The sequence below is a fragment of the Chelonoidis abingdonii genome, chromosome 4, assembly GCF_003597395.2.
Source record: "Chelonoidis abingdonii isolate Lonesome George chromosome 4, CheloAbing_2.0, whole genome shotgun sequence".
Taxonomy (NCBI): Eukaryota; Metazoa; Chordata; order Testudines; family Testudinidae; genus Chelonoidis; species Chelonoidis abingdonii.
In genome coordinates this window covers 37,348,017-37,375,746 of record NC_133772.1, presented here as the reverse complement: position 1 = coordinate 37,375,746, position 27,730 = coordinate 37,348,017, and the positions used below count along the sequence as shown (strand labels likewise).

Genomic DNA, 27,730 nt, shown 5'->3' with positions numbered 1-27,730 from the left:
ATTTATCTTTCAAGGAAACTGGCCTAGAAATCTAGGCTCTTACTCACATTTTCTAGAGGCCTCCTAAGTTGTGCATGGACAGGAAGCTGGGCGCGTGCATGCAGTGCCCAGTCAGGCTCACAAGCATGGCTTTTTTTTTTTTTTGGCTTGGACAAATGAGCACAAGTGCCAAATTTGCAGGCAGCGTTTAGGAGGCCCTCTTAAAGTTTGGCCCTGTATGTCACAACAGTAAGCACTTCTATTGAGCCAACACAATATTGTTGTTAAACTTAAAAAGGAAGAATAAATAAGGCATTTTTCAAGGGTTTCCAGTTTCTTTATAAACCTTTGAAAAAAAGGGAACAATATCACCATCTCTCCCCCTATTGGGGTTAAATGACTCATCCAAATTCTCAATCCCTGTACAGTATTACAGCTGTCTGTTTTTTTAATCTCCTCACCTTGTCACTATTTCTGTATTTGCCCCATTTCTTCAGCATCTTCAGCCATTTGTCCACTCGTTCAATCTCTTGCAGCTTTTGCTAAAAGAATCAGTTCAAAACAAACATTACAGAAATGTTCTCAGTGAAAGCACAAAACTCATCATAAGGTTAAACTGAATGAGGATGATAATGACATTTCACATTCACCCCTACCCTACCCTTTTGTATCTGTGACTGAGGGAAAAGTACTTATAGAGATAGACAATTTCTACACACAGTAGTGATAAAAAAAATCAGCATGATACACAGACAATTTTTTCACAGGAGAACTTCCTTGTTAGGTAACAGATACTTAGGAGTTCATCCAGTCACAAATTACCCTGTGTTGTGTCTATCTGGTAGTAACGTTTTCACCTCTCTTAGCCAGAAGGACGAGAAGAGAATTAAGCCCAGTCAGAGTCCTGATCTCAAAACTAGACATTCCTGTTACCACAATCCAGAGTCAAATCAGCTCCCTTGAAGTCAAACGGCTGCAACTTTACCAGCTGAGCTCAGTCACCCTGCCCTCCCTCCTTTTTTTTTTTTTTTAATCATTCGCAATCCAAGCATGTTATAGGGATTTTTGTTTTGAGGTGAACTTTAGTTTATTTCCAGTGGCAGTATAGTTGATAAGAGGACGCTACTTAGAACCTTTAAGCTTTGTGATCTCAAAATAAAAAGTATATTAATCTATTTTCTTTTATTTGGGGCTTTTGAACTTGTAGAGAAATATCCTCGGACTGTATAGATCTCCTGCAGTGAGCTGAAGCAATCTAGCCCCTCCTAAAGTGACAGAATGGGATCCAACGTCTAGTCTCAGCTGAATCAGATGTTTAGAAATACTGCATCTCAGTCAAGCCCTCCTAAGCTTCATTAATGTTTCTAAATGTGGGTTCCCAACACTTCCTTGTGGAAGCTGATCCTGACCTCCCCCAGTGCAGCACTCATTGCCTCTAGATAGAGTAACTAGCCATGCCTGCAGATACGCAACTAACAATTAGATAAGGTGGTTTAGCACTCACAGGAAGAACAGAAACACTTTAAAGAGACATGAATGGGGAGCAGGATACCCAAAGATTTTTCCATTTTTCATCCAGTGAGGATCAAGCATTTAAGCTGAGATTTTCAGAGTCACTAACGCATCTGGATGCCCATCTGAGTTTAAGCTGCAGCCTGTTGATCTCTGCCACCATGCTTACAGAGAGCAAGAGATGAGATCACTCCCCCAGCACGAGTTGATTATCAACTCCTTTCCTGCCTATAAGTCTTAAATAAAGTTTTATGATTTCACTAGAGCAAGACAAAAATTATCCAAAGTCTGGAACAATGAAATAAGAAGCTCTAATAATAATGAAAATGAAAGGGAAAGGGAAAGGAAACAAGATCTGAAAGAAAAAAAAGTGGAACCATTAACTGGAAGGTCTGATCAGGCCTGTTATGAATGGATCACTTCTGTTTTATGCTCTCACACACTGCTTCTCGTGAAGATCTATCCTGTAACTTCATGGCATTTGCCTACCTTCCACTCCTCTTCATGTCAGAACTGCTGCACAAGACTAAAGTAATTCCGCAGCTTCCCCCCTCCCTACTCCAAGCTCAGCTGCAGTATTGAGAGTTCCACTGCCTTCTCAGATGTGGTCTAGGCTCTCCTACCAAGCTCACATCTGTACCACACCATTATGAAACTACTCCTCACTGAGCACTGACTTCCTTTAACTTTGAGCAAAGGTGTCACTCCATTAACTTCAGAGCATCAGCTCAGGAGATGCTGGTTTTTATATTTTTTGGAGAAAATCTGATTAGTGGGCCATGCTGCAAAGTCTGTATTTGCTATTTAAAAAAACAGACTTAAGCACCTTCCCATTTAGCAGCATGTTTTGCAAGGTGTGATCCACATAGATAGTAAAGCTGACAGCTCTTACCTTCTCTTCCACTGCACTGCGGGTTGGCAGTTCATGCTCACTGAAAGATTAAGGATTGGATTGAATCAACAAGCAACAGGGGCATGGATCACAATATGCCATACAATGCAAACAAGCAGTCTTAAATTGACCACATCTGAGAGACCAAGGAAAAATTAGTTGCCTTATAGAGATGGACTATCAGAGGACAATCAATCACTCAAACCTTAGAGCTGTTTTAAAGAAACTGGTTAATAGAGCTGACCAGCAATTTTCTGTCAATGGTTTTTCAACAGAAAAATACAGTTTTCCCAAGAAACATTTGATTTTGTAAAAATTCTGATTTTCTGTTGGGAAAATAGAAACAAAGTATTTAGTTTCAGGTCAGGTCGACAAGTCAAAGCTTTTGGTTGTCAAACCAAATTGAAACTTTTCATTTCAAGTCAGTTTGACATTGCACTACATCTGCCTAAGCTGTCATGGTACCTCATGGAAGTTGTAGTTCAGGTGCCTCATGCTCCAATACTCTTCTACGAGGGGGCTCCCTAGTTGGATTACGTCTCTCCTGATCCACTGCTCTCTCCTCTGGTGGAGCTACTGCAGTGCATCATGGGCGTCCCACGACCACATCCTGGGAGATTCAGTGCAACTGGGGATCCTAGCCCACAGAGAACTGGGACATGAGGCTCCTGAACTACAGCTCCCATGATGCTCTGCACTACCTTAGACAGATGCAGCACTACGTTGAAATAACCTGAATGTTTCAACTTGGTTCAATAAGCCAAAATGTTTGAAATGGGGAATGTTGAAAAGTTTACTATTGATCAAAAATGTCTAAATAAGACATTTCAACATCAGAAAGCTTCCACAGGCTTGGATACAGAAGAAGATACACTGCCATTCTTTTCTAGACATTTGGGTTTGATCAAATAAATTCATACAGCAGCCAGCACTGAAGTTGCTGGAGCTGTTACAGGACATCCTCCCACACAGAGTGTATGACTGCACCACGTCTATTTCATTGAAGGGTGTCTGGGAGGAGAAACGAGTAACCTACTGCAGAAATCCAAATCTGTCTGTGACTTTATACAGGGTGAAGTCAGCATCTTCCCATGGGTCAATATGAGCTCCTTCCTGCCTTCCCTGCAAAGCAAAAGGAGACACAAGAGTCACTTTCTTGGTCACAGGACTTGTGGCGTGTGCCAAATGAAAAGATCTGAAGGAGAAAAAAAAATGGGAGCCCAGAGTGAAAGGAAAAATGGGCTGGTGATGAAAGCTCTCCACTTTGGTTCCATAGCCTGAGTAACTGCCATAGGCCAACTCTTCTGAACTTGTTCAGGGAGAATAGGCAGAACCTGTATTTATATATCTGACGTAGGCCCCTGCCTGAGCCTATCTGCCGAAAACCCATCACAGACGACTAAATACACACTGTCACATCACCTATATCCTTAAAAAGTTCTGCAGGCAGAAAAAAAGATTGTGTTTGTGTAGTTTATTACTGGCATGAGGTCTGAATGTAGATCTCATGCCCTGTATGATGCGTTTCTGCTTTCCCTAGACAGCTTAGGTACCAGGAGTCCCATGCCTGGTGAGCAGATTAATGGAGGAAAAAAGAGGTCGGTACCTTTTCATATTTGGCGATGATCTCTGCTCTCTCTTCTGCTATTAAGGTCTCTATATCTTTCTTCATGTCAGAAGCTGTAAGGCAAAAATAGAAAGGAGATAATAAGCAAACATGTATGCAGCCAAGGGAATATTTTTGGAAAGTGCTAATAGAAAAAGCTGCGCTGACAACTTCAACTAGCAGCTTTATCCCAGGGCTAAAATTAGACTGAGATTAAAAGCTGAAAGTACAAAGTGTGTGTGTGGTACTCACACACACAGAGCATATCTGCCAATTCTAAGTGAAAGTTTTGTCTACATGAAGGACTGCAGGAGCAGACACTGTATATTTGTTCAGCATGTGCACATGCCTCTACTAAAATCAAGTTTTTAATGTGAATACTTTAAAATTATTAAGCAGTCCTGCTACAGCACAGCTCTTACATTAGACCAAACTGCATGCCAGCTGGATTGCTAAATGACTGAGCATTTATTCTGATAAAAATGAAATGCCAAATTCTTCCCTCAGATACGTACACAGAAGTCATGGAGAGCTCCACATGTATATCTGAAGGCAGACTGTAGGTCAAAGAAAAATCAGAAAAAAACTTTAAAAAGTAAAGCACATATATGAAATAAAAACAGATAAATGAGTGTCTAGTTGGTCAACATATGCAACAGATCTGTAAACAAAACAGGATGCGGCAAGTCAGTAACTGAACAGTGAACTACTGCATTGGACTCCCTTCTTCCATATAAAATGATTAAATAGTTCAGCAGGAGTAACAGAACATGGTTATGCCACACATGTATGTACATACTAGCAAAACTACTTCCAATTTCACATACATCATTTCAATTTTTAACCCCCTCCCCCATACAAACTCTCGCTGATGCAAATGCCCTTCCAATCAAAGCACAGCATATTTCCAAACTAGCACTGGCAGACTCCTAGATACCTGTGCTCTACAGCCCATGCCGGATCATTGTCAACATTTGGTGCAGTCTGAAGAAACCTGAATGTCAAGCATACGCACTGACAAAATGATCTTCTGTGGAAAAGACGGCTAAGGGAAGAAAATGGCAGAGAAAAATTACAGTCTATTGCAGAGAATAGAATTGAGAGAGGACCCATAAAATCATCTTCCTCCCTCATCACACTAATACAAGATTGCTCCCTTCAGTATACAGTAACTGCTCGCTGGGATGGGGCTGGGGATGAGGGGCTTAGGGTATAGGAAGGTGCTCAAGGCTGGGACCGATTGGTTTGGATGGCAAGAGGGGGGATCAGGGCTGGAGCAGCGGATTGGAGCACAGGAGGGGCTATGGGGTGCAGGCTCCAGGCGGCGCTTAACTCAAGCAGAGGCATTGTCCCCCCTTCGGCTCCTACGTGGAAGCAAGGCCAGGAGCTCTGCACGCCGCCCCCTCCACAGGCGCCACCCCTGCAGCTCCCATTGACTGCAGTTCCTGGCCAATGGGAGCTGTGAGGGCACCGCTTGGGGCAGGGGCAGCATGCAGAATCCCCTGGTTGTCCCTACATGTAGGAGCCTGAGGGAGGACATGCTGCTGCTTCCAGGAGCCGTGCAGTGCTGCTGCATGCATGCATGGAGCATCCTCCAACCTCGCTCCCCAGTGAGAGCTCAAGGGCCAGATTAAAATCAGCTGGTGGGCCAGATGTGGCCCGCGGACCATAGTTTGCCCACCTCTGGTGTAGACACTGTGTTACTTGCATTGCTTGTTGGCTGTCAACCCCACCTCGGGACTCACAGCTAGAACCCAGCCCCCACAGGGCTTATAGCCCAAGCTGTCAGCCCCTGGCAGTGGCGAGGTGGCCTCTGGCTGTCAATGTCCCACACAGTTAAGTTGGTGGAAGTGCTCCTGGTAAGGACACGCATCACCGCAGTAATTGCTGCAGTGGCTGTATGTTGACTTAGATTGACTTAATTTTGTACTGCAGGCAAGGCCTTAGTATTAGGATCTATAATTGATACCAACTAGAGATAACGCAATATGCTTTCCAGTTTGAGCAGTAACACCTATGACTAGGTATTTCAGATTTAAACGGACAAGCAGATTTCTCCAGACCAATATATACAGCTAAAACTGGTGGCATTTCAAGAGCAGAAATGCACTATGGTCTGAGTGTAATTATTTCACAGGTGGCTTAACGTGAGAAAATTAAAAACCCAAAGGATCACCAAACCTTCCAATAGCTTGTTTAAAGGAGGGAAAAAAATCTGTTCTCTGTGCTCTAAATGGATTCAGCAGAGTCAGGAAAAATATAAAAGCTATGGAAGTTAAACAACAATTCTCTCCCCACTGCTACACATTGAATTGTGATCTATCACTTAAAGCTCTAACCAGTATATCCATAAACTAAACAACACTAATAGTCTCTATTAATGCAGAAGCCTTAAAAGCAAACTGCTCTCAGCTCTTTCTTGTAGGATTTTAAAAGGGATTCTCTGGAGCATGTGAAAAGCCCTAATGGAATTGACTTAGAAAAGCCTCTTGGTAGAGGGTTCAAAAATAACAACTTAGTAACAAACATCTGTTCCTACAGGAGGAAAGCTAAAATGTGACCTCCTCCATTTAACAGATATACACACACACACTATACCATTCTCCATCTGCATATGAAACTATTATTAAAGTTAATCAGAGCCACAGACACCAATTAAGGAGACTAGATCCTCATGAACAATTTCCCAAAGCGCGTATACTAACCTGAACAGGAATTAACAGACAATCACTGGCATTACTAACATGCTAAGGAATGGAGATAGCTGCTAAAGACAACTGGTACTTGCAAAAATGAGATGGAGCAGTGCAGTTTTATTCCTCTGTCCAGTAGCTGGGAAAGCTCCTTGCGGAACCCCCCTGTGCACGGCAGCCATGGGATTAAGATGGGATGTCTCCATTTTACATTCGAGCCCCTCCAAAGTGCAACACTGGACACCGTTGTATTCTCTCCTTAAAGTGGCTAAAGCAGAGGGTTCTATTTTCCCACTGAAAGAAGATACAATAGCAACCCAAACAGCACCTTTCAATCCACATAGAAATTAGTCTCTCTTCATAGGTTTCCACTGGAAAGATTGTATTTCCCCCTCTGCTAGTCTCCCTGCAGGGAGTTTTTCCCTCCCCGATGCTGCAGGAAGTACTCTGTTATGGCCCCTGCTATGCAAACACCATAAGCAGCCTCAGTACAGCATGCTACTGAAGTTATCAGAACCCTGCGGTGCCTGCTCAGCCCAGAGCTGTTACACTGGGATAATTTGAAGAACCTGACTTTCCTTACATAACCTCTCACAGAGGGAGGAGATGTGGTGAGCAGAGCCTTAACCACATTCTGATATTCAGCCTGTTTACTCTCCTTTGGGCCTTCAAGCATCATTAAGAGATAATGTCTCAAGTTACTGAACCATACTTAATTACAAACTGCTCATTGCCAATACATCCATCAGTTCCAGACCAAGGCCTTAAAAAGGTCCATCCTTCACATCAGACTCCGCATTTTTAAAGCTGCTTGCAAACACAAATGATTGCAAGTGATACTAAGTGCATGAACATTAACCATCCATTAGCCCCAGCATTCACATTTTAAAAGATATTACAAAGTTTATTCAGTAGTTCAGCTTAGTTTATGAGGAAAATAAAACCTTAAAATGTTTGAGGCAGCAACAAAAGATTGATTGTAAATGTCTAAATACTGAAGGGACTTAACTTTTGTATTACAGCCGCTTAGCAAAATTGCATTGTGTTCGTTTTTTTTCTTTTTTGTTTCGATGAGCTACAATTACAAAGTAAATACACAAACATATTAAACAATCCTCCTGGTGTGCATGTTTTTTTGCCAGCACAACATAGGGATTACACTGCTTAAAATTCACGTACGCAGACTCCTAAAAAGGTAAAAATAAAGGCCAAAGGAAGAATCTTGTTAATTCCTATTAATGATGGGGGGAGGTGCATTACCGAAGTGGTAAACAGACACAATAAAGCAAGAATTCTCCATTGGAAAATGTATTTTGTTCATTTAGTTTCCCAGTTACAGCGGATACTGTAGTAAGAGTAGCCTTGGAAGAATTAGCTTTTTATCTGTAAATGCTAACATCAATATCACTGTACACACACAAACCAATGAAAAAGTATTTCCAGCAATAACAGAAATTTACAGATAGGTAAAGAAAAATGCTGCATGAGAAAACTAGAGTCAAAATCCAAGGATTTAGACCTTTGAATTAGACTTGTTACAAACTGACTGGCAAATGAGTAGTAAAAACATGTATGATTTGTGGATTTAAGGATATTTATTTTGTATATTTTGATGTTATGCTGACAATGTGTTTTAACAATGTATAAAGCTTTTCTCAATGTCTGTCATTAAATAATTGTGTCTCCCCCATAATTTCCCATAGCTGTGAAAATTTAAAATCAATAAAAACTGAAAAAATGCTTAAAAATAAACTGATATCCATCAAAGTTACAAAAAACAAACTGAGTTCTGTCAAGCCCAAGTATAAAGCAAAATCTGAGCAATAAACCTTATTACATCACCTGCTATTAAATCTTTAGCAGAGGTGTTCGCTGTCATCTCCTCCCTACAGCCCCAGTTTTCTGCTCCAACTGTTCTATCTTCTCATAAGTTTAGCTCTTTGAGGCAGGGGCTATCTTTTTATTATATAAGTACACTGAACCACAATGGGATCCTCGTCCCAGACTGGGATCTCTGGTTGTCTACTGCAATAGAATTATATCTGCTAAGCTGATTTAAATGCACAGGTTAGCAACATGCATAAAAAGCATAAACTGTTCTGAATGCCTCTGACTACACATTAACAGAGAGCAAGAAGAAGATCTACTGAGTAAATTGAAGTTATTTACCTGTAACTGGAGGATCTTCGAGATGTGAAGTCCTTGTGTATTCCACACATGCGTGCACCTGAGTCTGGAGATTTTTAGTAAGCAGTGTGCATTGGTCTGCTCACACACAGTTCTCCTCGTGCTCTGATCTGAGGATACAAAGGACAGTGCAGACGGATGCCACTCCAGTTCCTTTTCTTACTGCAAATCTAGTCATGATCTGCAACAGCGGGGACGGATGGTGGGTAGTGGAATACAGACAGGGACCACACATCTCGAAGCAACTCCAGTTGCAGGTAAGTAACCTCCATTTCTTATTAAAGTGATGGTCTCTGTGTGCTTTGAACACATGGACGATTTGTAAGTAGTAGTCAAACAGGATATGGATGCGAACAAAGTGTAATTTTTTGTAAAGATATGTATGGAACTCCAGGTAGCCACCCTACATCTATCTAGTAAAAGTACATCTCACAGAGATGCTGCAGGGGTTGCTTGCTCTCTGATGGAATGGGATCTCACCCCTTCTAGGATGGGGCGGGAATTTGAGTGAGTTGGTAACAAAAGGATGATACAACCCGAGATCCACTTAAAGTCTCTGTGCAGATAGAGCTTGACCTCTTCATCACCCTGCTAGAGTGATAAAAAAAAGTCTAGGTATTTTCCTAGTTGCTTTTATACTCTGTAGGTAAAATGCCAGAGCCCATCAAACATCTAGAAAGTGAACACTTCTCTCCTGATCAAAGGCATGAGGTTTCAGAAAAAATACCGGTAAGTGGATGGATGGTTTGATTCATATGAAACTCTGAAATTACTACAGGGTTGAATTTTGAGTCGAGGCAAAGAGAAACCTTCTCTTTATGAGAAATGGTATGGGGCAGATCTGCCACAAGTGGCCCTGGCTGATGTGATGGTGATTAGGAAGGCGACTTCCATTGAGAAATGAGATATAGAATAGGTGGCTAATTGTTAGAAGGGAGGTTTGGTGAGAAAATAAAGGATGAGACATCCTTTGTGGTGTGGATTTCACCACTGTTGGGAAAAGTTTTAAGTAGTCCCTTCAGGAATCTAGTCATCACAGGATAAGTAGAGATAGTCTGGTCATCAGCTGGAAGATGAAAGGCACTGATTGCTGCAAGATGGTCCCAGAGAAGCCTAATGTCTTAAGGGCTAGTATGTATTATTAACAGGATTCCCAGCGGAACCTGGGGATAACAGGCTTTGTCATGACCAAGAGGAGAAATGCTTTCATTTGGCCACATAGCATCGCCTAGTAGACTCCTTCCTGCTTTGGTTGAGAACAGATTGAACTGCCATTGAACATGTGCACTCTATGTTTGGGTAGCCATACCCCAAAGGAGCTGGATGGTTCCAATACTTTCCATGTGTTCTGTCTGGGTTTGTTTCCTTTCAGAGGGGGAAGAGGTATACACATCTGAAGCATCATATTCGCTTGATGAAATAGGCTCCCACTCTATTGGTGGTACAATCAATACCGGTGGGAGGATGCTCCAAGTTGTGGATGCAATAGGTGAGGATCTCCTTCTCCTCAAGGTGGTTTCTTCAGGAGTAGTGATGTCTCTAAGGAGGACCAGGCCTAAGAGGAGACTTTGGGTTGGAGAAAGCCAAAATATCCTCTGATGAGGTAAAGTTTCCAGTCCTTCCTGATGATCCCCTTGAGGAGGGGACAGTAGATTTGGGCTGTCAAATGGTCTAGTATTTGGAGGATCCCACAAGAAGTGTGTCAGAACTGTCAAAGGGGGTCCAGTTTGTAACTCCCCAATGGGACCGGTGGGTATCAATTTTCTGGTTTGTGGGATGGAGCTGATACCACTGGATCATTCTTCCTTCATGCCTTACCCTCCTGAAAAGGAAGTTTATGCAAACCTAACTCCCTAGGGCCCATGTGCAAGAACTTATCCAACTTGGACTGAGATGGGGAGGGACCCTTTGTCTTAGAGGCAGTTCTGGATGGCGATCTCTACTTATGCCTATGGGCATACCCTCTACTCTGATGAAAGGGGTTTCTTAGGATTAAGTGTTTTGGCCTTTACTCCAGAGGGGTGCTGATTGCAGCCTGAAGACACTGTACAGGGGGGCTGCCCCAGACTAGATCCAAATGGGGCCTCATAGCCTGCTCCGTGAGGTGTTTCTGCAAGTGGAGTTCTCGTCCTTCACGAGTTAAGGGAGAGAGACGGGCAGACACTGCAATTGGTGACAATAAAGACAGAACTGGTGTTTGTCACTGATAGAGAAGAAACAGGGCAGGAGACAGCTCCCAGCATAGTCCCTCTTGCAATAGTCTCTATCTGCAGGGAGAAACTCCCTGAGGTAGAGAAAACTAAGTGGTTTTAGTGGTTTTATCGTTAGCTAAGTCTAAACTACTAAAAACTACTTACAGTTGGTGGTTTACAGGTATTAACATAGAGCAGGGTTCGGCAACCTTTCAGAAATGGTGTGCCGAGTCTTCATTTATTCACTTTAATTTAAGGTGTCGCGTGCCAGTAATACATTTTAATCTTTTTAGAAGATCTCTTTCTGTAAGTCTATAATATATAACTAAACTATTGTTGTATGTAAAATAAATAAGGTTTCAAAATGTTTAAGAAGTTTAATTTAAAATTAAATTAAAATGCAGAACCCCCCAGACCGCTGAGCAGTGTGAGTGCCACTGAAAATCAGCTCACGTGCCGCCTTCAGCACGTGTGCCATAAGTTGCCTACCCCTGACGTAGAGGAAGATCAAAGCGGGCACAGATAATTCTGACTCAGGCCATACAGCAGCAAAAAAAGAACTGGAGAGGCCTTGGTCTGCACTGCCCTTTATGCCCTCAGGATAGAACACAGAAGCTGTTTACTAAAAGTCTGCAGACTCTGGCGTATGGTACACATGCAAACCTATATGTTGAATACACATAGGCCAGCATAATCGGCCAGGGGAGTCTCTGCCTCCCCTAACGCAGCTGCTGCTGCAGGACCCTGGTTGCAGGTTGGCGAGGGAAATTTTTGCTTTTTATTATGCCCCATGCAGGTTCTGGGGCAGCCAAGGCGGCAGTATGGGTTATTCAGCTTCCTGTGTTCCTGGACTCCAGGGAGATTACTGATGAACCCGGAATGCTGAGCAACACATACCACCACCTCAACTGCCCCGGAACCTGGATGGGGCATAGCAAAAGCTGAAGTGGTTCCTCCAACAGACAGTAGAGAGATTTCAAATTTTCACAGGGCAGCTTGGGGCCTATGAAGGGAAGGTACAGCTGTGGGTGCTCTGACCAGACCGGGGCTCCTACAAGCAGGTTTTGGGGGTGGAGGGCGCTTATGGCTCTGGATGGCCTGGGGCTCCTCTGGCCGTGGGGGGGAAGGGGCAGGGGGTCTCGAGGCTCCAGCTGCTGGGGTGTCTTGGAGCTCCGGCTGCAGTGGGGAAGGGGGTATTGGGGCACCAGCACTGGGGGAGGGAGGGGGTGGGCAGAAGAGGTGGAGCCGGGGGCTAGCCTCCCCAAAGTGGAGCTCCACACACTGCCCATGCACATAGGGACCATCACTCAAAGAACAAGTGGATATAAAGACAGAGGTGGAAAGTGGACTGGGCAAATACAAAACATATCTGATCATCTGTGAAAGCAATCTAGTTCTCTCCGCAGCCATGCTATTGACTACGCCAAACCACAAACTCCTCAGTGGTGGCGAAGGTGGTGAGAGAGACTTCTGCCTCCTTGTCATACAGGCCTGGAACATGGCTAACGGTTTATTCCTTCAATTATCCACAGTTGCCAGCTCAAATATGTGCCATAAACTCTTAACACAGGCTACAAGTGAAGCCACAGAAGATCATTACAAGCCTCAAATAATGAACATGTGAGAAGGACCAAATACAGAGAAAGAAATTTAAATGCAGCTAATAAAACCAGGGGCACAAACAGGTTTGTTTGCAAGAAGGTGGTACTGTTGGTACAATATGAAAAGCCTTGTAACTTGTTACCTTTCTGATCCATCAGCATCAGGAACATAAGAGCAGTCATACTGGGTCAGACCAGAGGTCCATCTAGCCCAGTATCCTGTCTTCCGACAGTGGCCAATGCCAGGTGCCCCAGAGGGAATGAACAGAACAGGTAATCATCAAGTGATTCATCCCGTCACCAATTGCCAGCTTCTGGCAAACAGAGGCTAGGGATACCATCCCTGCCCATCCTGGATAATAGCCATCGATGGATCTAGCCGCCATGAATTTATCTAGTTCTTTTTTGAACCCTGTTATAGTCTTGGCTTTCACAACATTTTCTGGCAGAGTTCCACAGACTGACTGTGCATTGTGTGAAAAAAACTTCCTTTTGCTTGTTTTAAACCTGCAACCTATTAATTTCATTGGGTGACCTCTAGTTCTTGTGTTATGAGAAGGAATAAATAACACTTCCTTATTTACTTTCTCCACACTGGTCATGATTTTATAGACCTCAATCATGTCATTCCTTAGTCATCTCTTTTTCAAGATGAAAAGTCCCAGTCTCATTAATCTCTCCTCCTACAGAAGCTGTTCCATACCCCTAATCATTTTTGTTGCCCTTTTCTGAACCTTTTCAAATTCCAATATATCCTTTTTGAGATAGGGCGACCACATCTGCATGCAGTATTCAAGATGTGGGTGTACCATGGATTTACATAGGGGCAACATGATATTTTCTGTCCTATTACCCATCCCTTTCTTAATGATTCTCAGTATTCTGTTCGCTTTTTTGACTGCTGCTCTACAGTGAGTGGATGTTTTCAGAGAACTATCCAAAATGACTCCAAGATCTCTTTCTTGAGTGGTAACAGCTAATTTAGACCCCATCATTTTACATGTATAGTTGGGATTATGTTTTCCAATATACGTTACTTTGGATTTATCAACATTAGATTGTTGGGGGATCAAAGAATTCATTTGCTGAAAACATTGCCTAATACAACACTCAGCATGCTGGGGAATCCTGATTTAGTGCTCAATATGTTAGTTTTCTCCTAGCAAAATATTCAAGAAAGGGACACAGTACAACCTGGTGACTGTGTGAATCATTATCTCACAAATTCTAAACTTTGCTCTGATGATTCATCCTAAGGCCTTGAGCGGGTTACTTAATCTCTCCACCTCAGTCTCCCCATGTACAATGGGAACAATACTACTTGCCTACCGTGTAAGAGTGCTGTGAGGCTTAGATGGTTAATAACTGACGCACTTCGTAGATGGAAAGTGCTTCTGTGCTTTATTATAGCATTCCTATTGTGGACTATTGTCATTGCTCGATCCTGAGCAATATCAGGCTGCAAAACAGTCTGAGATATAAATACACAAAACTGACATGCTTAATGGTCAAAATATTCACTTTTGAGACAAACTTTCCATATTTCATTTGAATGTTCAATTTTTACTTGGAAACTGAGAAAAAATTCCTTCCCTAGTCTGAGTAATGACAGAAAAAAAAAATTACACTTTTTCCATTGTAAAAAAATAAAATAAAATTCTAGCCTCACTTTTTTTTTTTTTTTGGTAAGTCACTACTTTTTTAAATTGACTTTAGATTTGATTTAAGTAGTCATTTGATAATTGAATACTGAACATGTGCAGTGGAAAATGTCTCAAATATAGAAGCATGCCTTCAAACTAGTGGTTCTGTGTCCCCACCTAGGTAAGTGTTCACTGGTTTATTCAAATAGCTTGCAAGCTCTGTTGGTGATGTGAGGAGTTCGTAAACTCTGCACACTAAATAGCATCATTCAGTTTGCATTCCACCTCTGAAAAAGTCTAGAAATTAAAAAGCAAACAAATACCTATGTGACTTTTAAGACCCAATATTTTTGCTTACCTCAAAGGTTGGTTCCCAGATCTCCTCTCTCATTTTCTTACTTTTCCCCAGGGATGGGAATTTCCTTATTTATAAAGAGTGCAATGTATTGTAGGTCCCAAAGCAGCTATGAATGTGCTGAGTGAAAGCAGAGAATGCATCTGAGCTAATGGCAGAAAGATTGCCATAATTAATAGCAGGTAAAAAGGTGCAAATGACTTTTGGTTGGGAAATAACCAAGTTATGCACTTGTTTCTTTTAAAAATTTCTCATGAATTGAGGGGGAAATAAAAAAGGACCTAATAGGATTATAGAGGCCAAACTTCAAGCTCCCAAAAATCAAGAGTTAAGGAATTAAAGGATTAAGCTGTAACTACCCCAGCAGAAGATCAATAGAGGCTGGAAAAGAAAGTACGTTACTGCTTATCTGCACTGAACACTATCCAGCAATCAATATATAGCCTGAACTCTTCACAATTCTACAAACGACTTTCCTAGATGACCTGGAAAATTTCCAGGCTGCTAATTCAGCTGAGCTGGGATTTCAAATAATGTTGCCCACAACTCTGTTGCCCTAAAAGAATATCCACAGCAATTTCACATAAGAACATAGATTAGGCAGGGCCTAAAAGTGTTCTTTTGTTAGTGTACAAATCAAAACTTGCTATTATGATCCCAAAATAACTGTCGGTATTTTATATTTTAAGAGGATTCCCCCTTGTATGGTTCTTATTGCAAACTACATGTACGCATCTAGGTAACAATGATTGCTTAAACAGAATCTGTGTTCCATGTACCTTCCTTTTCAGTTTATTTTCCCCAAAGATCAAATTGCCTTTTTCTGGTTATTTTTCATTTATATATAATTGGATCACTAAAAATATGTTTAACAAGAAAACCGAAGCTCCTGAGGGAATATGATCTACTTCCCTCCTATCTGGTGAAGCAAGACAACCTTCGGGAGGACAGCTGGATGAGGCCAGAACCGAACCTTGTCCTTATAGAACACAGTGTAAGGGGGCTCTGATGTTAGGGCCTTGAGCTCAGAATCCCTCCTGGCTGAGGATAGCGCTACCAGAAATGCCACCTGGTACGACAAGTAAAGCAGGGAACAAGTCGCCAGTGGTTCAAAGGGCAACCCCATCAATTTGGAAAGACCAGATTGAGGCTGCAGGCCGGGACCGGCTGCCTGACTTGAGGGCATAGCCTGTCAAGACCTTTCAGGAAATGGCTGATCATAGGGTTAGCAAAAACCAAGCAGCCCTCTCTGAGCCTGGGTGGAGGGCAGAGATGGCAGCCAAGTGAACCCTTGACAACATGGACAGCCCCTGCTGCTTGAGATGGAGCTAGTCTAATATAAGAGGCACAGAGATGAGCGTCAAGGACGAATGGTGCTTTGCCGATCAGACTGAAAATCTCTTCCACTTGGCCAGGTAGGTAGTCCTGGTGGAAGGTTTCCTACTGCCAAGGAAGACTTGTCCAACCTGGTCCAAGCAAGAGAGCTCCACTGGGTTCAGCCATGGAGCTTCCATGCTGTGAGGTGCAGTGGCTCGAGGTTCGGGTGTTGGAGGGGACCATGGTACTGAGTCAGTAAGTTTGGGAAGAGTGGCAAGTTGACTGGAGCTTCCACGCACATTTCCAAGAGCAACGTGTACCAGTGCTGGCGGGGCCAGGCTCGAGCTATCAATATTATCGAAACTCGTTCCCGCCAAATCTTGAAGAGTTCCTTGTGAACGAGTGGAATGGGCAGAAATCCGTAAAGGAGATGATCTCCCCCATGAGAGGAGGAACGCGTCCGTGATGGAACCCAGACTGTGATTCAGGAAGGAGCAAAACTGCTGGCACTTCCTGTTGCATCGCATGGTGAACAGGTCTATCCGGGGAAAGCCCCACTGATGGAAGAATGGGTTCGCAATGTCCAGGCGAAGGGACCACTTGTGGCCATGGAACTACCTGCTGAGATGGCCCGCCAATTTGCTCTGTACTCCAGGGACGTATGATGCCTGCAGATGTACCGAATGCTCTACACAGAAGTCCCACAGCTTGAGGGCTTCCTGGCACAGGGAGAGGAGCATTCACCCCTCTGTTTGTTGATAGAAAACATCACCATGGTGTTGTCTGTCACAACTGATACACTCCAGTTAAGTGGGCTAAGAAGTCTGGCATGCCAGGCGTACCACTCTCAGCTCTCTGACATTCATGTGGAGAGTGAGTTCTACCTGAGACTAGAGGCCTTGTGTCCTGAGGTCTCTCAAATGTGCTTCCCAGCCCAAAGCTGACGCATCAATCACTAGGGAGAGAGATGCCTGAGGGCTGGTGAAGGGGACTCCCGCACATACTACCTTTGGGTTAAGCCACCACTGGAGGGTGTCGAGTACTGGGCAAATTAGAGTCACAACCCAGTCCAAACTGTCCTGAGGTGACTGATACACCAAGGCTAGCCATGATTGGAGATGCCAGAGTCCAAGCCTGGCGTGTTGCACCACATAAGTACAAGTGGCCATGTGTCCTAGAAGTTTCAGGCAATTCCTTCCTGTGGTGGTGGGAAACTGCCTGAAACCTTTTATGATGTCGCTGAAGGACCAAAACCTGGCTTCTAGGAGGTATGCCCTGGCTTGTGTCGAGTCCTGTACTGCCCCCATGAATTCTATCCTCTGAACCAGGGACAGTGTTGATTTTTCCTCATTCAGAAGGAGGCCCAGTTCATTGAACATTATTCTTATGCAGATGACTTGTGCCTCCACTTGAGATCTGAAGTGGCCCTTGATGAGCCAGTCATCGAGGTATGGGAATACCTGTACCCAGTGATGAGCTCCCAAAATTCTAATAATCTGTTCCCTACTGGGTCCTCAGCAGCACTTTGGCGGCACAGGAGGTCTTTACTCGCTCCGGGTTTTCAGCGGCATTTCGGTGGCGGGTCCTTCACCCAGAGAGAGTGAAGAAACGCACACACCCCTGCTGCCAAAGACCTGGTAGGGAACCGCATGGTGAGTACAAGCCCCATGTGCCTGTCTCTCCCCCTGCCCCCATCCGACCCCAACCCACCCCACATCCTGTCCCAGACTGCCCCCCTCAGAACCCGCAACCCAACCCTCTCCTGCTCCTTGTCCCCTCACCACCCCCTCCCGAGACCAGGGGTGAAAGTAAGTCCAGTGACCTACCGGTACGCTAGAGCCTGCTCTGGCCCCTGGAAGGAGCGTGGCTGAGTGAGTCAGAGCCTGCCCCAGACCACTCTGTAAGGTAAGTGCCCGCCCCCCACTGGGGTAGCAGCAGCAGCCAGTGCTCCGGGGGCTATTTAAAGGGCCCCAAGCTCCCCTGCTTCTACCGCCGTGGCCCTGTAAATAGCCGCGGGAGCCCTGGGGAAGCAGTGAGGCTCCTGCATCTATTTAAAGGACAGGGGTGGCAGAGACAGCTGGAACCCCAGGCCCTTTAAACAGCTGCTGGAGCCCCCTGCTACCCCTGGGCTCCGGGGGCTACTTAAAGGGCCTGGGGCCCCCTGCTTCTACTGCCACGCCCTTTTAAATAGCCGCCAGAGCCTACTCCCTACCCAGCTCGCCCCACTCCCTGTCCCCTGATTGCCCCAACCCCATCCATCACCACCCCAAAAGACCCCCAGAACTCCCAGACCTACCCAACTGCCCTGTTCCCCGTCCCCAGAGCTGGGGCTCTGCGAGGGGGGGAGGGGAGAAGGGGAGGGTCCAGGGGAGCCTCCCCAGCTAGGAGCTCAGGCGGGCCAGACAGGATGGTCCCACAGGCCGGATGTGGCCTGCAGACGGGAGTTTGCCCACCCACTGGCCCCTTTAATAACCGGTTCAACATTGGCTTCTAAATTTAACAACTGGGGCTTGCGACCCAGTGCAAACCAGCTCCAGCTCACCACTACCTGTACCTGCAGCTTGTGCAGGAACACAGCTACGACTGCCATGCACTTGGCGAACACTTTGAGGTGCCGCAGACAGGCCGAATGGGAGGACTGTGAACTGGTAGTGGGTGCTGTTCACTACAAACCTGAGGTATTTTCTGTGGGACACAGTTATTGCTGGGTGGAAGTACGCATCCCTCAAGTCAAGGGCAGCATACCAGTCTCCTGGATCCAATGACAGGATGATGTAGGCCAAGGAGACCATGCGGAACTTGAGCTTCTTGACGAACTTGTTGAGTTCTCACAGGTCTAGGATGGACCTTAGCTCACCTTTGGCTTTCGGTATTAGGAAATACTGGGAATAGAAGCCCTTGCCCTTCTCCTCCTGAGGAACCTCTTCCACTGCCCCTAGCAAAAGGAGCGAGTGCACCTCCTGTATAAGGAGATGCTTGTGAGAAAGGTCCCTGAAGAGGGATGGGGAAGGAGGGTGGAAGAGCGGGAGGGAACAGAATTAGATGGAGTATCCCCTCTCTACCATGCACAGCACCCAGCGGTCCGAAGTTATATGGGACCATGCACGGCAGAAAGGGGACAGTTGGGACGAAAAGGTAAGGCGGGGTAGATCCAGTTCTTGTCCTGGTGCGCCGTCCTTGACCACATCTTCAAAAGGCCGGTTTGGGGCCTGAAGGTGGCTTGGATTGGCCAGAGTCCTGGCCTGAGGATGGATGCAGCCTTTTTCTGCTGCCCCTATTCCTCCTTCGGGAACTGTCCTGTTGGTTTTGTTGGTAAAACCGCTGAGAAGGTTGCAGCCTAAAGTGCCTGTGTGTGTACCTAGGGACTTGAGGGTGGTCCTTGAGTCTTTTAAACTGTGCAGTCTCCTGTCTGTATGATTTTTCAGAGAAACAGGCCTGCCCTTAAAAGGGTAGGTCTTGGATGGTCTGTTGGACTTCATAAGGAAGCCCAGAGACCTGGAGCCAAGAGGACCTTCTCATGGCCACCCCCGTAGCCATGGTTCGCACAGCCGCGTTGGCACCATCAAGAGCCACCTGCAAGGAGGCCCTAGAAATTAGTTTGCCTTCCTCCATAAAGGCATTAAATTCGGTATGGGAGTCTGGTGGTAATAGCTTGGCAAACTTGGCCATCACTCCACAAGTATTAAAGGAGTACCTACTAATGATGGCCTGCTGGTTTGAAATGCAGAGCTGCAGACTTCTGTGGAGTAGACATTTCTCCTGAACAAGTCCACCTTTTTCGCCTCCCAATTTTTGGGGGCGGGTCCCTGAAACCCCTGACAATCCATTTGGTTTGCAGCATCCACCACCAAAGAGTCAGGTAGAGGGTGAGAATAGAGATGCTCATATCCCATTGAGGGGATGAAAGAGTATCTCTCATTTCTCTTCGGTGTAGGGGGCAAAGAGGCCGGTGTCTGCCACAAAGTTTTTGTGGTCTCAGTTTCAGTTTTGATGAGTGGCAGCGCCATGCAAGAGGGCCCTGAGGGGATGAGGATGTCCACCATGGAATCAGCATCCTCTGCCTGGATCCCCAGGTTCTGGGCCACCCTGTGCAACAACTGTTGCAGGACCCTGCTATCCTCCAAGGCCGGGGCTGTTGAAGTGCCCACAATGGCCTTATCTGGGGAGGACAACAACAAGAGCACCGGTACATGGCCTTGGTCGCTGCCCTTGGCCCCAAGAGGGTCATGTTGTTGGTTGGGCTGCTGTAACGCTGGTGCCGGAGTCGCCGGGGTAGGCGCCGGTGCTGGAGTGGTCACTGATACAGAGGCCTGAGTGGCAGACAGAGGTATCGGCATCTCCAGTGACATCTGCTGTGCGGGTGGGAAGGATGCAGACATGACCAACACCAACTTGGATCTCAATGGCTGGCACTGACTCTGGGCTTGATGACAAGCTCAAGGAGTCCAAAAGGGTCACTGAGCTGGTGGTTGTTACTGAGGTGGCCATGGCGCTGAAGGAGGCTGGCAGCGTCACCGAGATCTAGATCTCCTGCTGTTGGACCTATCTGACCAATAGGATTCCTCCTCAGACTCCAAGGTCTCAGAAAAGGAAGGCCACAGAGGAGTAGTACTGGGTAGTGCAATGAGCGGTGCCAGGCCTTTGGGGATTGGTGTGGTCCCCCAAGTGGGCAGCGGGCACCGGGGAGTGGCGCCACAGAGATGGGGAGTGGCACGACATTACCGTCAGCTTGCCCCAGATGGGACAGGTGGCCGAGTTATCACCAGTGCCTCGTCCCTCCTTGGAGAAGGTGGCGCCGTCAGGTGAATAAGGTCCTGTACCACCTCAAAAGTCTCCGGAGTGGAGGGAAGTTGAATATCCCGGCCACGATGGTCCGGAGAACGCTAGTGGGCCAGTCTTGACTGGACCCCTTGCAAGGCAGGAGTTGATGAGCCCCTGGAAAGTGCCAGGCCCAGCGTATGCTGGATGGGCTGAGGACTCCCTGTCGCTGGCTCCTTAGGCTTAGAAGGGAGAGCGCCCTCACTCATGCCTTTTTTTCTTCTGGAGCACTGGGGATGAAGACCAGTGCCTATCAGAAGTCTTATGCTCAGCGCCGTGTCAGTGCTGAGAGTCCTTAGCCTCCTTCCTTGGCGCCGGAGGAGGCACTCGGCATGGGTTCTGCTGACCCGAGGTCGGACTATGGGTGGAGGGCTGCCTCCATGAGGAGAATTCTGACTCTCTGCTCGCGATCCTTAAGGGTCCTCAGCCAAAACCCTTTGCAAATGCAGCACTTGTCCTTTTCGTGACTCTTGCTAAAGCATTTCAAACAAGAAGTGTGCGGATCACTCTCTGGCATCAATTTACTGCAAACATCACATGGTTTGAACCCAGGCGACTGAGGCATGCCCCAGTGTTGGGGAACAAAATGGGGGTGGGGAGAAACCCACGCCACAGCAACTTAGAGAAACTACTAACACTACTAAGACTAACTATATACAAAAGACAGTAGGACACTGCTAGAGGCGCTTGCAGAAGCAAGAGCGAGGGAAGTTCCAACTAACCATCACCGGCGATAAGAAGGAACTAAGGGGTGGAGGGTCAGGTTGGCAGGACCCTATATTGGGCACCATGAAGGCGTGACTCCAGGGGGCACCAAAGCCAATCCTACGGACACTGCTAAAGGAAAAATCTTCTGGCTGTTGTGCACGCGGCACGCACACACCTGATTGAAACTGACATGAACAAGCAGTCGAACAACAACATTACCGTGCTGTTTCCTATGTATGCTCTCACTGACGTGCAGATCAAATGTGATCAGTTTACAACTCAAAAGCTAATTTTTCTACTTGCCAGCCCTGAAAACTCCACTTGGGATCTGAACATCTGAACTGGGATCATCCTGCCTGATATACACTGTACACTAGTGACTCGGATTCTGCAAATAGCATTTAGCTAGCAGTGTTGTTTGTGAGTCAAAGTAGAACCCAACTCACCTCTTCCATCAGTGGGCTGGTTCTGCAGAGTTAACGGGAGGGAGATTTTGTCAGCAAGGTAAGCAGATGTGGCTCAAGCTACAAGCAGGAAAGTTGAGCAAGAAATGGTCTCTTTTACAGTTAGTGTTCTGGCTAGCATTGAAAGGATGATTTATTTATATTAAAGGGAGATGCAGGAGTTCATAAAAATGCCTAGGATATAGGAGCTGGCACAGCCAAGTTCAGCTGCTAATTGGCAGGTGTTTGGAACATTGGAAGTCCATGACACAGTTACACTCTGACAGTTATTTCTGCTGCACAGAGATTCAGGCATTTGTTCCAGAAATACCGTCTGTACAAGCATCTGTCAAATTTGTGCAGCAGAGAGAGAGTCCTCTGGCTTCCAACAACAGGTGTTGGGGGTTAGAAGGGTGCTTTTATCACAGCTTAGTATATCCACCTATGGACATAGCTATGAGTTTCTCACTCTGTTTTCTCTTCATCAGCTGCTTTGGGGCAACCTTGCTAGTTGTTTGCAACCACAGCTGTAAGCAACATCTGTCTGCTTCAGCAATGTGTAGTTATTTCCCCATGGCCCTTCATCAGTTTACACATTCTTTGCCCCCAGATTTGACTACAAGTGAACTGAAAATGGGAATTATTTATTGGGGACCGAATCAGATTGGAGTACCATTGTGCTACGTGCTGTACAGACATAACAGCAAAAGACATTCTGTCCTAAAGGATATACTACCTTAGTTTAAGATAAAATGCACCAGGTGGGAGAGCAAACAAAGGATGTGGAGGAAGAAGGATGAGAAATCGAAAGAAATTTCTTTGCATAGGCTAGCAGTATGAAAAATTTGTAAAAAGAGATCATGGTGGAGTAAAGGGGGTAGTTGATAGGATCATTCAGGGCTTAATTGTGGATGGCCTTAAAGGTAAGGATAAGGGTAGGCAATGGAGAGACTCAAAGTGGATGATGCATCAGAAAGATTGGCCAGAAGATGTGTGACACTAGCAGACAAGATGCCAAGCTCATACCAAAGCCCCCGTGTCTCAGTTGGACACTGACAAATACATACTTGGCATCAGTCTGGCACACCTGTGTGTTAATATCGCTAAAATAGGTATTCAAATTATAAGAATGCAATTAGTGTTTAGACTTTATTGAATGCTTGTGAGTTGCTGCAGGCATTAGTCTCACTCAGGACTAGTCTACACTGGCAGTGCTTTAACGTCCCTTGTGTGGTCGCGGCGCAGTGCTGGGAGAGAGCTCTCTCAGCACTCTAAAAACAACATCCACCTCAACGAGGGACGTGGCTCCCGGTGCTGGGGCACTGTTTACACTGGTGCTTTACAGCGCTGTGACTTGCTGCGCTCAGGTGAGTGGGTTTTCACACCCTTGAGTGAGAAAATTGCAGCATTGTTAATTGCCAGTGTAGACAAGCCTTTAAACCAGGGGTTTTCAAACTTTTGTACTGGTGACCCCTTTCACATACTAAGCCTCTGAGTGTGACACCCCCCTTATAAATTAAAAACACCTTTTTATATATTTAACACCATTATAAATGCTGGAGGAAAAGCGGGCTTTGGGGTGGAGGCTGACAGCTTGCGACCCCCCATGTAATAACCTCGCGATCCCCTGAGTGGTCACGACCCCCAGTTTGAGAACCCTTGCCTTAAACCCTCTGTATACCATATTGTAAGGTTGTATTGTGAGCCTCTGTGACTATGTAAGTCAACAGATGGGACAGAGACATTAACTGGTGTGAAGTGCTGATCTCCAACAGAAAGTGTTACAGCTGGTCCAACAGGAAAGGTCCATCAACAGATTAACATCCCAGAATAGTCCAAGAGGACAAAAGATGTTGTTCGTTCTGCCCTCCTCCCCATGAAGATGACTCATGCAAGTGGATTCCTCCCATCAGCTGAGTTTGCAGCTCAGAGCACATGGCAGGCATGGGATAAAAATCCCAAACAGAAGGAACTGATTATCTCTACAATGCCTGGACTCCTTAAGCACAAGCAAGAGATCCCCAGCTACTTAGCATGGGTTAGCCCTAAAGGACATGTAAAGCTTGCTGACTACAGAAGCTTCTTAACAACTTTGGAAATTTAAGATAACAACATATTTGTATATATGTTTACCTGCCTTGACTTTGTAAATAACTCTTATTTCCTTTTCCTACTTAATACATTTTATATAGTTTAATATATGGTTGGCTACAAGTGTTGTCTTTGGTGCATGATCTAAGGTGCTACTGACTCGGGGTAAGTGGCTGTTCTTCGGGTCTGTAACCTGTATTTAGTAACCTAAATACTTGGTATAACAGATCATCTATCACGAAGGTAGGCTCACGTGGGTGGCAAGATGGATCGGAATACCCAAGGAGACTGTCTGTGACTCCATGTTTAGGTTGTTAGTGCCTGAGGAGTTTACACTTGATAACTGGTTGGTGAAATCTGAGGCTGGTACTCACACCCTTGAGTCACTGAAGGCAGTTTTACAAGATGATCTTAAGTGTTTTAAAAGGACCTAATGATGCTAAGGTTACAGCACTCAAGGCTGGAAAGGCAGAGGTTTCAACAATCACAATGCAAGATAAAGAACTGGATTATTATTAGCATGGTGGATAAAGAGGAAGGGCCAAATCTGAAATGTGGTATAGGAAGTGGCAGCAGGATTTAGACACAGCCTAACATTTAGCTCAAAATGCTGCTTGCTTGCTTCTCACTACTAGACTTCCCCTGCACACTGTCAGATTTTTCTTGCATGTGGTACATGCACTGCCATTGACATTAGTGAGACTTCAGTGTAAAGAACAAGAATGTACAGCAGCTCCCTGCCACATGGATTGGAGAGATGTAGAACTGATAAGTGAAATTGTTTTTAATTGTTCACTTTATTAATGTAACTTCTGTTCACCATTCACTACACTTGCCTGCATTGTAACTTCTGTTCACTGTTTGCCATATTGTAATTCAAACCCCATTATAAACGCTCACCTCATTTGTGAAAGCAGCAGAGACTCTGTGGCACCCTATAGACTAACAGTTAGTCTATAAAGTGCCACAGGATTCTCTGCTGCTTTCACAGATCCAGACTAACACGCTACCCTCTTATACTTCACTCCATTTTTAAAAGCTTCTCCAACCTTCATTTTGCAAACCCTGCTGTAATCTTATTAGTTAGTTTAGATGTGTGAATGAGGCATGTATGGATGATAAATCAAACCTCGGCCCCAGCCTGTCCTGATGAGGTGAGTTTAACTACCAACGGCTGAAGACCTAGACAACATGAAACAAAGTAAAAGCATCCACCTAAAAAGAAAGGACAAAAGACAAACAGAAGGAAGATCAAAGCCAGGTTCAAGCTGAAAGTCACGCCTGCAATTGACGGGTGATCATCCAAACCCAAAGGCAGCGTGACACACCAAACCTATAGACTTTGAATCCAAATAAAAGCCTGTAAAAAAGAAGGGTGAGAGAAAGAACTTTGGTAACATTTCTGCCAACATGGAGCCAGCACCTGCTGATTATTTAACAACAGCAGAATGAAGCAACTCCCATGAACTAATAGGGAAAATCTCTATAAGCTGGACTCTGAAGACTGAGACTTTGAGTCTATGTTCTGCTGCCAGCCTCCAGGAGCATCAGTGCACCTGACCCGGACTCGGCTCCACTCTGTGTACAGAGTACCTGGCCAGTATTCTGTCACAAGCAACTTAGGCTGGTAACTATAATATCTACACAGAACTTGTATGAAGTTGTGTGATGGATTATATAATTAATAATATATACTATAATCATAGGAATAAGTAACCAAACAACACGTTGCTGTTATCTTTATTTATTATGTATTACAATAATGTGACATGTCTGTCCCCCTTAAGATCCTGCTAGTTTTTGTATAACAGAGGAACATTGCTCTTAGGTTCACCTCTATTCTCATTTAGATTTACAGAATCAAAGAAATTAGAAATAAGGAGGTGTGGGAGGGAAGGTGGGACAAATACTATTAGATCATCATTTCCCATTCTCGGGAGCCAAGACAGGACTGTCTCTCTAACATTCTATCTGCAGTGAGCTTTTGTCTAAACCAGTGTTACCATAAAATCCAGTCAATGGAGCCTCTACAGGTTTGAGAACTACAACTTCTAGATTCTTTTAGAAATCTCTCTCTTTCCCCAACCCACTGTAAACTGTAAAAAATGGGGAAATTAGTTGCTTTCAGTAGGTTCAGAATGAAATGCAAAAATGGATAGGAGAGGATGTGATGACTGAATCTGTGTCAGATGAATTACTCAAGCTCTGCTTTTTACCTCTGACAGTTCTACACCATGCAAGGCTGATTACTTTAAAACAATTTTTTTTAAAGTGACTGATAATTGGGAGAGTAACTAAAATCACTCTCCTTGTGCTCACAAGAATGTTGAGTCATACTCCCATAATCCTTTCATACATCTCCCCTCTCTGAAAGCGCAGGCAGCTAATAGACTCTCAACTCAAGCTGTACAGGCTGGATGACGATATCTTGGAATTAAGATGGGGCCACTATGTTTCTACAAGCAACATGGACCTCTTGTTCTGTCCCTTTACTATTTCTTTTGTGAGAGAGGGTCCTGTTTTCTACCTCATTTACCCATTACCATATTACACTCTTCTTGCACTCTTACAGTAGATTTCTACGAAAGGTCTCTGATTTTAAACTGACCCTGTTCACATTTAATGGGGGCAGAAATGGCTATATTCTATCTCTTCAGTGGGAAGGAACCTGGCAATCCACAGTGAGTCTAATCCTGGCAGGGTATCTACATTTGGATATAGGCCACCATTGCTCCTTAAGTCAACAGATGACCAGCCTTTGCTGTGACTTCCACTACGTTTTTTTTAACTCACTTCCTATGGAGCATTCATTTCAGCCCTTTCCACCTCATTTAAAAGAAAATATAGCAATACTGTATATTCCACACACCTTTTCTGGTTTAAATGCTGTCAGGAATCTCAACCTTTATTTTTATTAAATAATGCTCATCTGTTTGAATTTTTACTATTTATTTTGTTTTCATATTACCTGTTTTGTGATTTTTTAAGATGTCTTATGTTTTAACTGCGGCAAAGAGTTCTGTGGCACCTTATAGACTAACAAACGTATTGGAGCATGAGATTTTGTGGGTGAATACCCACTTTGTCGGATGCAAGATGTATTCACTCACGAAAGCTCATGCTCCATCTTGCATCCGACAAAGTGGGTATTCACCCACAAAATCTCATGCTCCAATACGTTTGTTTGTCTATAAGGTACCACAGAACTCTTTGCCGCTTTTACAGATCCAGACTAACACGGCTGTCCCTCTGATATGTTTTAACTGTTTGTACAAACTCCCAAATACTTGGGCAGGTGAGGGGTGTTATAAATGAAGGCATTACCTGATATAGCATTGCCTTAATTACATTATAGTCTACCTTTGAATGAGACTTGATTTTGGACCAATTAGCACATAACAATATATGTATATTTTTAAAAAATATTTTACAGTGTTTATACACACGATCTGACACCATGGGCAATTTTAGGGTCATCTGTAGAAAAGCCATATTCACCAATTGCAGTAAATGAAATTGATCAAATGTTTGTAATTCCTTAAAGGCAAGCTGAAACACACAGAATTATAGAAGATATTTTAATTACTACATCTATTTATAAAGAACAAGTCACTGAAAGAATCTGTGTTGCATATAAGAAAACAATGATGACTTTATAGTACTAAAAATATTAAATTAAAAATACTGTTACAA

At 44.6% G+C, this 27,730-nt stretch overlaps 1 protein-coding gene across 3 annotated transcripts in view; it reads right to left on the bottom strand.

The window, feature by feature from the left end:
• Positions 1-27,730, bottom strand: part of LOC116820747 (uncharacterized) — a 186,998-nt gene that overhangs the window by 54,876 nt on the left and 104,392 nt on the right. The window contains exons 3-7 of one of the 3 annotated variants that reach the window (XM_075065066.1): positions 4,505-4,546; positions 3,990-4,063; positions 3,420-3,505; positions 2,384-2,423; positions 441-521 (exon numbers count right to left, since the gene is read on the bottom strand). In XM_075065066.1, the coding sequence (XP_074921167.1) occupies positions 441-521; positions 2,384-2,423; positions 3,420-3,505; positions 3,990-4,055 (273 nt within the window). In that variant the 5' untranslated portion in view covers positions 4,056-4,063; positions 4,505-4,546. The other 2 variants (XM_075065067.1, XM_075065065.1) reach the window with 2 other exon arrangements.